The following is a 14,742-nucleotide window of genomic DNA, read 5'->3' on the forward strand; positions in this document are numbered from 1 at the left end:
TCCCAGCCCCTGAGTGGAATGACGGCAACCAAGGAGGATGCAAGGGGTTCTTTACTCAGTGTTCTCTGGTGTTCGAGCTACAGTCCTCCTCGGTCCTCACCTGGCCGGGCCATGATTGCCTACATCATCTCTCTACTATCGGGCAAGGCCCTGGCGTGGCCTGGGCAGAGTGGGAACAGCAGCCACCATCCTGCAGCTCCATATTAGCCTTCATTGTTGAGCTGCTATGAGTCTTCGACCACCCAGTCGTCAGACGAGAAGCGGCCAGCCGACTGTTCAACATCCGCCAAAGGACCAAACCAGTGGCTGATTTCGCAATTGAGTTCAGCACCCTCACTGCCGAGAGTGGGTGGAATACGGAGGAACTGGTCACCACTTTTCAGCAGGGTTTGTCTAACTCCATCAAGGATGAACTGGCCTCTCAGGAACTGGGAGATGACCTTGAGTTCCTGATAACACAGGCAATCAGGATTGACAACTGCCTCCGAGAATGTGTGAGACAGACTCTTTTTGACACCACCCCAGTACCCCGGTTTCCTGAGCACCCCAAGCCCCCCGAACGCAGCATTGAGGAAGCCATACAGCTAGAATGCATACGTCTGAGCCAACAGGCACATGCGCAAAGGCTGCTGCCTCTACTGTGGCGGGCTCTGCCATCTCTGTGCTACATGCGCAGTGCTGACAGGAAACGCCAGGGCTCACCAGGACAAGGGGAGACCCTGACAAGCGGTGCAGTTAATTCCCGGCTACCGAGTCACCTACCTCCCGGCTTCCGGGTCACTGATTTGTTTCAGCCTTGCTGTCTGTCTTACTGACATTTCCAACATTGTTTCAATATAAACATTTTATCTCCAGCTGTCCCTAAGTACATGAACATGTTGGGAGTCGGGAAAAAGCAGACAGATTTTCTCAGCCAGTCGAAATAATGAATCTTCTGGCATAATTGTTTATAAGAAATGTCAATAGAAAACAAGAAAATCTAAACTAAATGCAGCTAGTTTGTGGTCTTTCCAGCTTCAATTTGAAGTGATTGTGTTAGATGTGTTGCTGGCTAGCTCCTCTGAACAACAATGTCCTGATGAGAGCGTACATTTTCTATGCGAAGCGAAATCGTGCATCATTAGCCCATTGTTATGGATGTGTCCAAATAAATGTCACTAGAATACAGCTTAAACAAACGCAAATGCAGCTACTGTTGTTTTTCTGGCTGCACTGCTTGACGTGACTGTACGTTAACTGTAGTTGGCAAGCTAGCAAGCCAGGGATAACAACATTGCAAGCCAGTATGGCAACGGAACACTTAGAATGAACGACTGGATCATGTCCACAGATACAGAACAGAAAGACTTAACGACTGGATCGCGTCTCTGGCAACCGAACTGGTAGAACGAATGACCATTTACATTTACATTTACATTTAAGTCATTTAGCAGACGCTCTTATCCAGAGGGACTTACAAATTGGTGCATTCACCTTATGATATCCAGTGGAACAACCACTTTACAATAGTGCATCTAAATCTTTTAAGGGGGGGGGGTTAGAAGGATTACTTTATCCTATCCCAGGTATTCCTTAAAGAGGTGGGGTTTCAGGTGTCTCCGGAAGGTGGTGATTGACTCCGCTGTCCTGGCGTCGTGAGGGAGCTTGTTCCACCATTGGGGTGACAGAGCAGCGAACAGTTTGGACTGGGCTGAGTGGAAACCGTGCTTCCTCAGAGGTAGGGGGGCCAGCAGGCCAGAGGTGGATGAACGCAGTGCCCTTGTTTGGGTGTAGGGCCTGATCAGAGCCTGAAGGTATGGAGGTGCCGTTCCCCTCACAGCTCCGTAGGCAAGCACCATGGTCTTGTAGCGGATGCGAGCTTCAACTGGAAGCCAGTGGAGAGAGCGGAGGAGCGGGGTGACGTGAGAGAACTTGGGAAGGTTGAACACCAGACGGGCTGCGGCGTTCTGGATGAGTTGTAGGGGTTTAATGGCACAGGCAGGGAGCCCAGCCAACAGCGAGTTGCAGTAATCCAGACGGGAGATGACAAGTGCCTGGATTAGGACCTGCGTCGCTTCCTGTGTGAGGCTGGGTCGTACTCTGCGAATGTTGTAGAGCATGAACCTACAGGATCGGGTCACCGCCTTGATGTTAGTGGAGAACGACAGGGTGTTGTCCAGGATCACGCCAAGGTTCTTAGCACTCTGGGAGGAGGACACAAGGGAGTTGTCAACCGTAATGGCGAGATCATGGAACGGGCAGTCCTTCCCCGGGAGGAAGAGCAGCTCCGTCTTGACCAGCCTGCTTGGGCAGCAACCTTAGATTTGTGTCGGGACTATAGTTAGTGGAAGGATGAAATAGTATGAATAAATGTATCAAAACAATGTTTTTTATGAAAATATGTCAATCATTATTTTAATATGTTGGTAGCCCATTTTTGTCACGTACTGACCCTTGCAAGAGGTCATTTTCCATAGTAGAGTGGTAAGGGCGTGACAGGGGGGTGTTTTGGGTGGGTTTTTGGTTTTCTGTTTCATTGTGGGTTATCTAGATTTCTATTTCTAGATTTTGTTTTCTATGTTTTGGCCAGGTATGGTGCAACAAGCACGTCCGGTGAACAGGTCAGGGTTCCGTAGCCGCAGGCAGAACAGTTGAAACTGGAGCAGCAGCATGGCCAGGTGGACTGGGGACAGCAAGGAGTCATCATGCCAGGTAGTCCCGAGGCATGGTCCTAGGGCTCAGGTCCTCCGAGAGAAAGAAAGAAAGAGAGAATTAGAGAGAGCATATTTAAATTCACACAGGACACCGGATAAGACAAGAGAATACTCCAGATGTAACAGACTGACCCTAGCCCCCCGGCACATAAACTACTGCAGCATAAATACTGGAGGCTGAGACAAGAGGGATCAGAAGACACTGTGGCCCCATCCGATGGTACCCCCGGACAGGGCCAAACAGGCAGGATATAACCCCACCCACTTTGCCAAAGCACAGCCCCCACACCACTAGAGGGATGTCTACAACCACCAACTTACCGTCCGAAGACAAGGCTGAGTATAGCCCACAAAAATCTCCGGCATGGCACAACCCAAGGGGGGGCGCCAACCCAGACAGGAAGACCACGTCAGTGACTCAACCCACTCAAGTGACACACCCCTCCCATGGACGGCATGGAAGAACACCAGTAAGTCAGTGACTCAGCCCCTGTAATAGGGTTAGAGGCAGAGAATCCCAGTGGAAAGAGGGGAACCGGCAAGGCAGAGACAGCAAGGGCGGTTCGTTGCTCCAGCCTTTCCGTTCACCTTCACACTCCTGGGCCAGACTACACTTAATCATAGGACCTACTGAAGAGACTGAGTCTGCGTCTCTCACATGGGTAGGCAGACCATTCCATAAAAATGGAGAAAGCCCTACCTCCAGCCGTTTGCTTAGAAATTCTAGGGACAATTAGGAGGCCTGCGTCTTGTGACCGTAGCGTACGTGTAGGTATGTACGGCAGGACCAAATCGGAAAGATAGGTAGGAGCAAGCCCATGTAATGCTTTGTAGGTTAGCAGTAAAACCTTGAAATCAGCCCTTGCCTTAACAGGAAGCCAGTGTAGGGAGGCTAGCACTGGAGTAATATGATCACATTTTTTGGTTCTAGTCAGGATACTAGCAGCCGTATTTAGCACTAACTGAAGTTTGTTTAGTGCTTTATCCGGGTAGCCGGAAAGTAGAGCATTGCAGTAGTCCAGCCTAGAAGTAACAAAAGCATGGATTAATTTTTCTGCGTCATTTTTGGTCAGAAAGTTTCTGATTTTTGCAATGTTACGTAGATGGAAAAAAGCTGTCCTTGAAACAGTCTTGATATGTTCTTCAAAAGAGAGATCAGGGTCCAGAGTGACACCGAGGTCCTTCACAGTTTTATTTGAGACGACTGTACAACCATCCAGATTAATTGTCAGATTGAACAGAAGATCTCTTTGTTTCTTGGGACCTAGAACAAGCATCTCTGTTTTGTCCGAGTTTAAAAGTAGAAAGTTTGCAGCCATCCACTTCCTTATGTCTGAAACACAGGCTTCTAGCAAGGGCAATTTTGGAGCTTCACCATGTTTCATTGAAATGTACAGCTGTGTGTCGTCCGCATAGCAGTGAAATTTAACATTATGTTTTCGATTGACATCCCCAAGAGGTAAAATATATAGTGAAAACAATAGTGGTCCTAAAACGGAACCTTGAGGAACACCGAAATTTACAATTAATTTGTCAGAGGACAAACCATTCACAGAGACAAACTGATATCTTTCCAACAGATAAGATCTAAACCAGGCCAAAACTTGTCCATGTAGACCAATTTGGGTTTCCAATCTCTCCAAAAGAATGTGGTGATCGATGGTATCAAAAGCGGCACTAAGATCTAGGAGCACGAGGACAGATGCAGATCCTCGGTCTGACGTCATTAAAAGGTCATTTACCACCTTCACAAGTGCAGTCTCAGTGCTATGATGGGGTCTAAAACCAGACTGAAGCGTTTCGTATACATTGTTTGTCTTCAGGAAGGCAGTGAGTTGCTGTGCAACAGCTTTTTCTAAATTTTTTGAGAGGAATGGAAGATTCGATATAGGCCGATAGTTTTTTATAATTTCTGGGTCAAGATTCGGCTTTTTCAAGAGAGGCTTTATTACTGCCACTTTTAGTGAGCTTGGTACACATCCGGTGGATAGAGAGCCGTTTATTATGTTCAACATAGGAGGGCCAAGCACAGGAAGCAGCTCTTTCAGTAGTTTAGTTGGAATAGGGTCCAGTATGCAGCTTGAGGGTTTGAAGGCCATGATTATTTTCATCATTGTGTCAAGAGATATAGTACTAAAACACTTTAGTATCTCCCTTGAGCCAAGGTCCTGGCAGAGTTGTGCAGACTCAGGACAATGGAGCTTTGGAGGAATACCCAGATTTAAAGAGGAGTCCGTAATTTGCTTTCTAATGATCATGATCATTTCCTCAAAGATGTTCATAAATTTATTACTGCTGAAGTGAAAGCCATCCTCCATTTGCGAATGCTGCTTTTTAGTTAGCTTTGCGACAGTATCAAAAATAAATTTCGGATTGTTCTTATTTTCCTCAATTAAGTTGGAAAAATAGGATGATCGAGCAGCAGTGAGGGCTCTTCGATACTGCACGGTACTGTCTTTCCAAGCTAGTCGGAAGACTTCCAGTTTGGTGTGGCGCCATTTCCGTTCCAATTTTCTGGAAGCTTGCTTCAGAGCTCGTGTATTTTCTGTATACCAGGGAGCTAGTTTCTTATGACAGATGTTTTTAATTTTTAGGGGTGCAACTGCATCTAGGGTATTGCGCAAGGTTAAATTGAGTTCCTCGGTTAGGTGGTTAACTGATTTTTGTCCTCTGACGTCCTTGGGTAGGCAGAGGGAGTCTGGAAGGGCATCAAGGAATCTTTGGGATGTCTGAGAATTTATAGCACGACTTTTAATGCTCCTTGGTTGGGGTCTGAGCAGATTATTTGTTGCAATTGTAAACGCAATAAAATGGTGGTCCGATAATCCAGGATTATGAGGAAAAACATTAAGATCCACAACATTTATTCCATGGGACAAAACTAGGTCCAGAGTATGACTGTGGCAGTGAGTAGGTCCAGAGACATGTTGGACAAAACCCACTGAGTCGATGATGGCTCCGAAAGCCTTTTGGAGTGGGTCTGTGGACTTTTCCATGTGAATGTTAAAGTCACCAAAAATTAGAATATTATCTGCTATGACTAAAGATCCGATAGGAATTCAGGGAACTCAGTGAGGAACACTGCATATGGCCCAGGAGGCCTGTAAACAGTAGCTATAAAAAGGTGAGTGAGTAGGCTGCATAGATTTCATGACTAGAAGCTCAAAAGACGAAATCGTCATTGTTTTATTTTTTGTAAATTGAAATTTGCTATCGTAGATGTTAGCAACACCTCCGCCTTTGCGGGATGCACGGGGGGTATGGTCACTAGTGTAACCAGGGGTGAGGCCTCATTTAACACAGTGAATTCATCATCATCATCATCTTCCTCCCGGGGAAGGACTGCCCGTTCCATGATCTCGCCATCACGGTTGACAACTCCATTGTGTCCTCCTCCCAGAGTGGCACCCCAATGGTGGAACAAGCTCCCTCACGACGCCAGGACAGCGGAGTCAATCACCACCTTCCGGAGACACCTGAAACCCCATCTCTTCAAGGAATACCTAGGATAGCATAAAGTAATCCTTCTAACCCCCCCCCCATTGAGCGTCTGCTAAATGCCTTAAATGTAAAAATGTAATGGCCTGAAAACTAGCCTAATATAACATTTGATTTATTTTTTATTTAACTTTATTTAACTAGGCAAGTCAGTTAAGAACAAATTCTTATTTTACAATGACGGCTTACCCTGCTTAAACCCACCCCTAACCCGGAAGATGCTGGGCCAATTGTGCGTCGCCCAGAGGACCTCTCAAAACCCACCCACAATGTCTGAAAATGTATTATTTTTTAGATGAATTGCAACATTTATCCAATAAAAAGGGTTTATTGGATAAATGTTGCAATTCATCAAAAAAAAAAATTTGCATAACGTTATCAAGCAAATTAGGAAGGAATATCGACGTAGGCTAAGAAGCAAAATTCGGTTTTCCATCAAAATAATAATTATTACAAGCTTAAGAATATGTCACAAAAGAAAATATAATTTAACCTTATTAAATTTGCCAGATCATTTTCCATCAATGCATGTCGACACAAACCCCTGTGGTGCCTTAATGCTATTATTAACTGGTTACCAACATAATTAGAACAGTGAAAAGTAATTTTTTCACACTCGTGGTAAATGGTCTGATAAACCACGGCTTCAACCGATCAGCATTCAGGGCTCAAACCACCCAGCTTATAATTGTAAATAAATCCCATTTGCGCATGTGCATAACTATTGTTAAATCCAACAGGAGAGTTTGAGTTATGGAAGTTGGACAGAGAATCTCTAAATCTCTTTGCAAGAAACTTGAACAAACTTTTTAAAATATACTTAAGTATCAAAAGTAAAATTACTTGCTAAAATCTACTTAAGTTTTAAACTTAAGTATACATTATTTCAAATTCTTTATTAAATACAAGGAAAACATTTTTTATTATTTATGGATAATTTATGGCAGATTCCAATACTCAGACATCCTTTAAAAACGACCATGTGTCTTTAGTCAGTCCGTCAGATCAGAGACGGTAGGGATGACCAGGGATGTTCTCTTGATAAGTGCAAGAATTGGACAATGTTCCTGGCCTGCTAAGCATTAAAAGGTAACGAGTGTCAGAGAAAATGTATGGAGTAAAAACTACATTTTATTTAGGAATGAAGTAAAAGTAGCCCAAAACAGTAAACTACCGATACCCCAAAACATGACTTAATTAGTACTTTAAAATATTTTTACAAAAATACTTTACACCACTGCTCCACCTATATCATAATTTCAACATATTTGTTGTATCAAATGGTAGGCTACAGCAGCCTACAATGGCATAGAAATTAAAAGCCTAGTGTATGACAGACAGATGCAATTATAAAATGGGTGGGTCTAATCCTGGATGCTGATTGTTTAAAAACTCATTCCAGCCGTTGTCTTTTCCACAAGTTACCACCAGCTAATGCAATTACATTGAAATGCCTATTTACTCTGTTCAATCTCACTGTGAAATTCACTGTCTCATCAGCCCAGCCAGGCAATTTATAAACTGGATCGCCACTATGAAAATCATTTAGTCATTATCTCTCATTTCTTTCAGACTAGCATTTGGTTTAGCAGAGATTTGTATCAGCCTTTCTGTCTTTCTGACATTTCCAACATTGTTTTCAATATTGAAATTCTATCTTCAGTTGTCCCTTAGTAATGAACATGTTGGGAGTCGGGAAAAGGCAGACAGCTTTTCTCAGCCAGTCGAAATCATGGATCTGCTGGCATAAATTTTAAGGATAAGAAATGCCAATAGAAAACAAGTGAAGTGATTGTGTTAGATGTGTTGCTTGCTAGCTCCTCTGAACAACAGTGTCCTGACGAGAGAGCACATTTTCTATGCCAGGCTAAATAGTGCATCATTAGCCCATTGTGATGGATGTATCCAAATGAATGTCACTAGAAAACAGCTTATGCAAATGGTGCAACTGTTGTTTTTCTGGCAGCACTGTTTGACGTGACTGTAAGTTAGCTGTAGTTGGCTAGCTAGCGAACAAGGGATAAAAACATTGCAAGCCAGTATGGCAATGGAACACTTAGAATGAACACCTGGGTCATGTCCACAGATACAGAACAGAAAGACTTAACAACTGGATTGCATCTCTGGCAACCGAACCGATAGAACGAACGACCAGCCTGCTTGGGCAGCAACCTTAGATTTGTGTCAGGACTATAGGTCGTGGAAGGATAAAGTAGTATGAATAAATTCATTAAATGAATGTTTATTATGAAAATATGTCAATCATTATTTTAATATGTTGGCAAAATATCCTCCAAACACCAGGTTCTCGGGCATTATCACTTAAATGTACCATTCTCCACATTAAATGTCAGTTTCATTGTGGATTTTTTCCCATAACACAAGCACGCAAGGGAGTTTAATAACTTCCATTTCAAATGTCAACGCGCTCGAGACCCAAGAACTGAGCATGTGTAAAACCCTTAGTTTGATACGGTTTTCCCATTATAAAAGTCGACATGAGAAAACAGTTTACTTTAAACCATCTCTGAGTGAATTCATCAAAAGCCTCTATTGTGCCTAAAGTTATTTCCAGTGCTTTGTCGCTGTTTTATCAGTTCTAGCGTGTTATAATGTTTTATGGAAAAAGGACTGAAAAAATGTGTCTCCATAATGACAATCTAAATGGCCTTCCTACCACTGGTAAAAAGTTGACACCAAGTGCGTGCATGCTGCTCTGTCACCATTACTCAGCTGCAGCTCTCTCTCAACCAGTGCTCTCCATACACACACACCCCTCCGGCCCTTCCCCTCCCCACCCCCACCACCCACTCACTCAGTAACAGCCTGCACACTGCTTGATAGTCAGCAGCATCAGGTCACTGTAAAAGTGAGAAAACTTAGCTGACTAATATTTAACTAATGTCGGAATAATGATTAATAAATGGTGAACAAACTGTAAAGGCCTTACAAATGGTTTAATGCTGAACATTATTATAAAGTGTTTATTATAATTGCGTATTATAACATTTTACAACTACTTACACAATACACCATTGAGTTAGACTTGGCTGTTATCTGATATCATGCAGAATTGCACATTTCAACTTCAATAAACTTGTTGAAGGCATTGTGTCCCAATTGAGCCACAAGAGGGTGATGTTAAACAACATATAGACTGAGTATACCGAATATGATTTAGACTGATCAGGTGAATCCAGGTGAAAGGTATAATCCCTTATTGATGTCTAGGTGCCAGAGGAATTTCAGTGTGTCAAGAATGCCACGGTGTTAGGTTTTTCCCGCTCAACAATTTCCTGTGTGTATCAAGAATGGTCCACCACCCACAGAACATCCAGCCGATTTTGACACAACTGTGGAAAGCATTTGAGTGTATATGGGCCAGCATCCATGTGTAACACTTTAGACAACTTGTAGAGTCCATGCCCCAATGAATTGAGATGGTTCTGAGGGCCAAAGGGGGAGCAATTCCATATTACAAAGTTGCTCCAAATGTTTGTTATACTCAGTGTATGACGACTTTTGACATCCTCAAAATGTACTTTTAGAATACTTACATACTATATATCATTAAATAACATGGAACTACCACAGGCATTGGTATTTGGAATATACAACCCAAAATGACAACAACGTATTTTATAAAACAAGTTAGTGCCTTCATATGCATTCTCCAAGTCATTCCAATCCAATCCAGCCAAATCATTCTGTATCAACACCAGATGTATCTATGATGGCAACACGGAGATAAGTAATGTCAGTGTATTGTTACATGAAAGAAGCAATTACAACAATTGTAAAACAAAACCATATCTAACCTGTTTGTCAAAATGGGGAATAAAAACATAGGAACTATGAACGGCTTATATTCATAGTTAAAATAAGTTTAGCTGTCACTTTGAACCATGGATAAAAGAGAGCATAAATTATTGGATTAATTAAGGAATTAACAAGTGGCAGAAAGCTGAGGATAAATGATAAATTGTCACTTAAAAAATATGTAAAGAAATAAGAAGCTATAAATGGAATCCAACAAATGAGATAGTTGAAAACAACAATAGACAGAGTTTTTTCTGCTTTTTGCTCAGACTTATTTGCCTGTACAGTTTTAACACCAGACACACTGACAGCCTCTTTTGAAAATACCTTTCTGGCCTGTGATCTGGCCACCACAAAGATTTGAATATAAAGTGTTATAATAATAGAGCACGGGACAACCATTGTAATTACAATGTCAATTATATAAAACCAATTTAACCCTTCAACAATAAAACATTCTTGCAAACACCAACTTGGTACCTGTAAATGTACAAAGTGTTTCATAATAGCAGCATCATATATGATACAACAACACCAGGTAATGGATATAGAACACATAATTCTTGTTGTTGTTATTTTAGTGTGGTACAATAAGGGATCACACACAGCAACATAGCGATCAATAGATATCAAGACCAAACTGCCCAGAGATAAAGAAGTACATAAATAAGTGATGTAGAATTGAAACACACAGAAATATTCCCCAAAACCCCAGCATGGTTCAATTATTGCTACCGTCGTTACTGGTATCACAATCAGTCCCACCAGGAGATCTGACACAGCCAGAGAGAAGATGAGCAGGTTGGTTGGAGTGTGGAGCTGCTTGAAGTGAGAGATGGAGATGATCACCAGTAGGTTCAAAAATACTGTAACTGCTGAAATCAATGAGAAGAAGATGTACAGTGTTATGTAGATTGATGTCGATAGCAAAGCCTTTCTGCAAGAAGAGTTTCTGTCTTGAAAACAGTATTGAACATCTTCATGTTTCTCCATTTGTAATAAAGGGTCAAAATGCTGAGGTCCTGCTCCTGCTTGGTCCTGTGTGTGACCCTTTCAGGTCAGCCTTCTGCCAAACTCTGAGTTCTGCCTCCTCTCTTTTTATCCCTAAATGACTGACAGCCACTCCCCTTCCCAGAGTCTCTCTGCACACACACAAACACAGGTGTGGCCTGAGCTGACAAATTAACAAACTGTTAAATAAACAAATAATTTATGAAAACATGATGTAATGTATGACAGGATTGGATGTTGCTGTGCCCACCTAGCCTGTCCTTCATCCTTACTGTTAGTTAGAGAAGAGAGTAATGGTACTTTTTGTCAAATTCTGAGCATTTTAACAGGGATAAATAGTATGGGTGATGTGCTGGTCCACTCAAAGGCGATCATACATGGGAAATAGGATAACTGCAAGACTAATTGGTTTGGGTCATGTCAGCGCTCAGTTTGGTCCATAATCCACAACCTCAGGTGACATGAACACACTCCACATTTCAGCTGGCCAGTGTGTAGGAAAGTTGACAGTAGGGAAGTTAATAATTGAGACGGCATAAGTTTATGCTGTCCTGAAAGGCAAAACGCAGTAACTACGAATTTGACCTGTCGTAATGGCCAGTATATTATCTGATAAATGTGGTATTTTGTTTCCCGTCACAAGAACAAGCCAGTTGATCAGAATATATCATAGAATGTCAGAAAGTGTTGTCTGTCAGGACATAAAAATACTTTGAAATCAGATTTTATGTAGTTACTGGATTTTGCCTTTGTAAGACAATATGGTGTATGTACTTATTGTCCCTGATCTTATTGTCCCTGATCTGTTTCACGTGTCTTTGTGCTTGTCGCCACCCCCTTCAGGTGTTGCCAATCTTCCCCATTATCCCCAGTGTATTTATATCTGTGTTCTCTGTTTGTCTGTTGCCAGGTTGTTTTGTTTCTAGAAACCTACCAGTGTTCCTGTTTTTCACAGTTTTGACCATTCTGCCTACCCCGACCCTGAGCCTGCCTCCTGTTCTGTACCTTGCCACAACACACTGGATTATTGACCCCTGCCTGCTCTGACCCTGAGACTGCCTGTCGTTCTGGACCTTTATCACCCTATCTGGATTACTGACCTCTGTCTGTCCTTGACCTGTTGTTTTCCCTGCCCCTGTACTAGCAATACTATTTTGTTACTTTGACACGGTCTGCATCTGGGTCTTACCTGAAAATTGATACTTATAGCACATGCAATGAAAAGTGGCATTCCATATGAACATTCCATAGACTTGTAAAAATGTTCATCTGATCTGAATCAGAACAATGACTCTGTATTCTGACCCAATCACCCCATTATGTTTTGTATATTCTGATGGGTTGTTGTTTTCTCTGATTTAAAAAAAGGGACTAAGAAAGCTTCAATGGTAGCTACCAAATCCTGGGCACAAGGAACATCTATAATGCAAGGTTGACTACCGTATTGTAACAGTAACCAAACCTTGCACACAATCCTGTGATTGTGCGGATCGCTGTTTTGAGGCATTTAAATTTATGTCATATTGGCAAATTGTTACATTTTACCCTCAAATGCTTACACAATAAACCTTTGAATTAGACCTGGACGTTATCTGATAGTAGGCAGAATTGTACATTTCAAATTTACTACATTTGTTGAAGGCATTGTGTCCCAATTGATCCACTAGAGGGTGATGTTAGACAACATGTAGAATGATACATGACGTCCTCAAAATGTACTTCACTTTTAGAATACTTACAGTGCATTCGGAAAGTATTCAGACCCCTTGACTTACTCCAAATTTTGTTACATTACAGTCTATTTTAAAATGGATTAAATTGTTTCCCCCCGCATCAATGTACACACAATACTCCATAATGACAAAGCAAAAACAGGTTTATAGAAAATCTTGCAAATTTATAAACACAAAATAATAATAAATTAAGTATCACATTCACGTAAGATTTTGGGGAGTTTCTCCCATTCTTCTCTGCAGATCCTCTCATGCTTTGGTAGGTTGGATGGGGAGCATCGCTGCACAGCTATTATCAGGTTTCTCCAGAGATGTTCGATTGGGTTCTGGCTGGGCCACTCAAGAACATTCAGAGGCTTGTACCGAAGCCACTCCTGCGTTGTCTTGGCTGTGTGCTTTCGGTCGTTGTCCTGTTGGAAGGGGAACCTTCGCCCCCAGTCTGAGGTCCTGAGCGCTCTGGAGCAGGCTTTCATCAAGGATCTCTAAATACTTTGCTCGGTTCATCTTTCCCTCTATCCTGATTAGTCTCCAAGTCCCTGCCACTAAAAAACATCACCATAGCATGATGCTGCCACCACCATGCTTCACCGTAGGGATGGTGCCAGGTTTCCTCCAGACGTGATGCTTGGAATTCAGGCCAAAGAGTTCAGTCTTGTTTCTCATGGTCTGAGAGTTCTTTAGGGGACTTTTGGCAAACTCTAAGTGGGCTGTCATGTGCATTTTACTGAGGAGTGACTTCCGTCTGGCTACTCTACCATAAAGACCTGATTGGTGGAGTACTGCGGAGATGGTTGTTCTTCTGGAAGGTTCTCTCATCTCAACAGAGGAACTCTGGAGCTCTGTCGGAGTGACCATTGGGTCCTTGGTCACCTCCCTGACCAAGGCCCTTCTCCTCTGATTGCTCATTTTGGCCGGATCTTTGCCTCGACATAATCCTGTCTCGGAGCGCTACGGACAATTCCTTTGACCTCATAGCTTGGTTTATGCTCTGACATGCACTGTCAACTGCGGGACCTTATATAAACAGGTGTTTGCCTTTCCAAATCCTGTCCAATCAATTGAATTTACCACAGGTGGACTCCAATCAAGTTGTAGATACAGAAATGACAGTCCATCATTACTTTAAGTCATGAAGGTCAGTCAATGTGGAACATTTCAAGAACTTTGAAAGTTTCTTCAAGTGCAGTCGCAAAAACCATCAAGCGCTATGATGAAACTGGCTCTCATGAGGACCGCCACAGGAAAGGAAGACCCTGTTGCAGAGGATAAGTTCATTAGAGTTGCAAGCCTCAGAAATTGCAGCCTAAATAAATACAGTTCAAGTAGAGACACATCTCAATATCAAATGACCACGTGAATCAGGCCTTCATGGTCAAATATTTGCAAACAAAACACGACTGTAGGACACCAATAAGAAGAATAGACTTGATTGGGCCAAGAAACACGAGCAGTGGACATTAGACTGGTGGAAATCTGTCTCTTTGGTTTCATGAGTCCAAATTTCTTGTTTTCGGTTCCTACCGCCGTGTTTTTGTGAGACGCAGAGTAGGTGAACAAATTATCTTGCTTGTCTAGGTCCCACCGTGAAACATGGAGGAGGAGGTGTGATAGTGTGGGGGTGCTTTACTGGTGACACTGTTGGTGATTTATTTAGAATTCAAGGCACACTTAACCAGCATGGCTACCACAGCATTCTGCAGCGGTACGCCATCCCATCTGGTTTGCATTTAGTAGGACTATATTGTGTTTTTCAACAAGACAATGACCCAGCACACCTCCAGGCTGTGTTAGGGCTATTTGACCAAGAAGGAGAATGATGGAGTGCTGCATCAGATGACCTGGCCTCCACAATCACCTGACCTCAACCCAATTGAGATGGTTACGGATGAGTTGCACCGCAGAGTGAAGGAAAAGCAGCCAACAAGTGCTCAGCATATGTGGGAACTCCTTCAAGACTGTTGGAAAGCATTCCTTGTGAAGCTTGTTGA

General features: G+C 42.6%; 1 protein-coding gene across 1 annotated transcript; it reads right to left on the reverse strand.

Moving 5' to 3' along the window:
• Positions 1-224: 224 nt before the first annotated feature.
• Positions 225-11,306, reverse strand: LOC115156277 (trace amine-associated receptor 6-like). Its single transcript, XM_029703735.1, has 2 exons — positions 10,269-11,306; positions 225-449 (listed from the first exon to the last, which is right to left on the reverse strand). Exons 1-2 carry the CDS (start codon positions 11,001-11,003, stop codon positions 225-227), a joined length of 960 nt encoding a protein of 319 aa, XP_029559595.1. The 5' UTR covers positions 11,004-11,306.
• Between the last annotated feature and the right edge of the window lie 3,436 nt (positions 11,307-14,742).

The sequence above is a fragment of the Salmo trutta genome, chromosome 20, assembly GCF_901001165.1.
Source record: "Salmo trutta chromosome 20, fSalTru1.1, whole genome shotgun sequence".
Classification (NCBI taxonomy): Eukaryota; Metazoa; Chordata; class Actinopteri; order Salmoniformes; family Salmonidae; genus Salmo; species Salmo trutta.

Excerpts from the sequence above, each read along its gene's own strand:
- LOC115156277 (XM_029703735.1), bottom strand. The coding sequence starts at position 11,003 with ATGGAGAAACATGAAGATGTTCAATACTGTTTTCAAGACAGAAACTCT. Across the intron at positions 450-10,268 it reads CAAATAAGTCTGAGCAAAAA|GAACTCAAGGTCATCTCCCA; the intron begins GCAGAAAAAACT and ends CTGTGTTATCAG.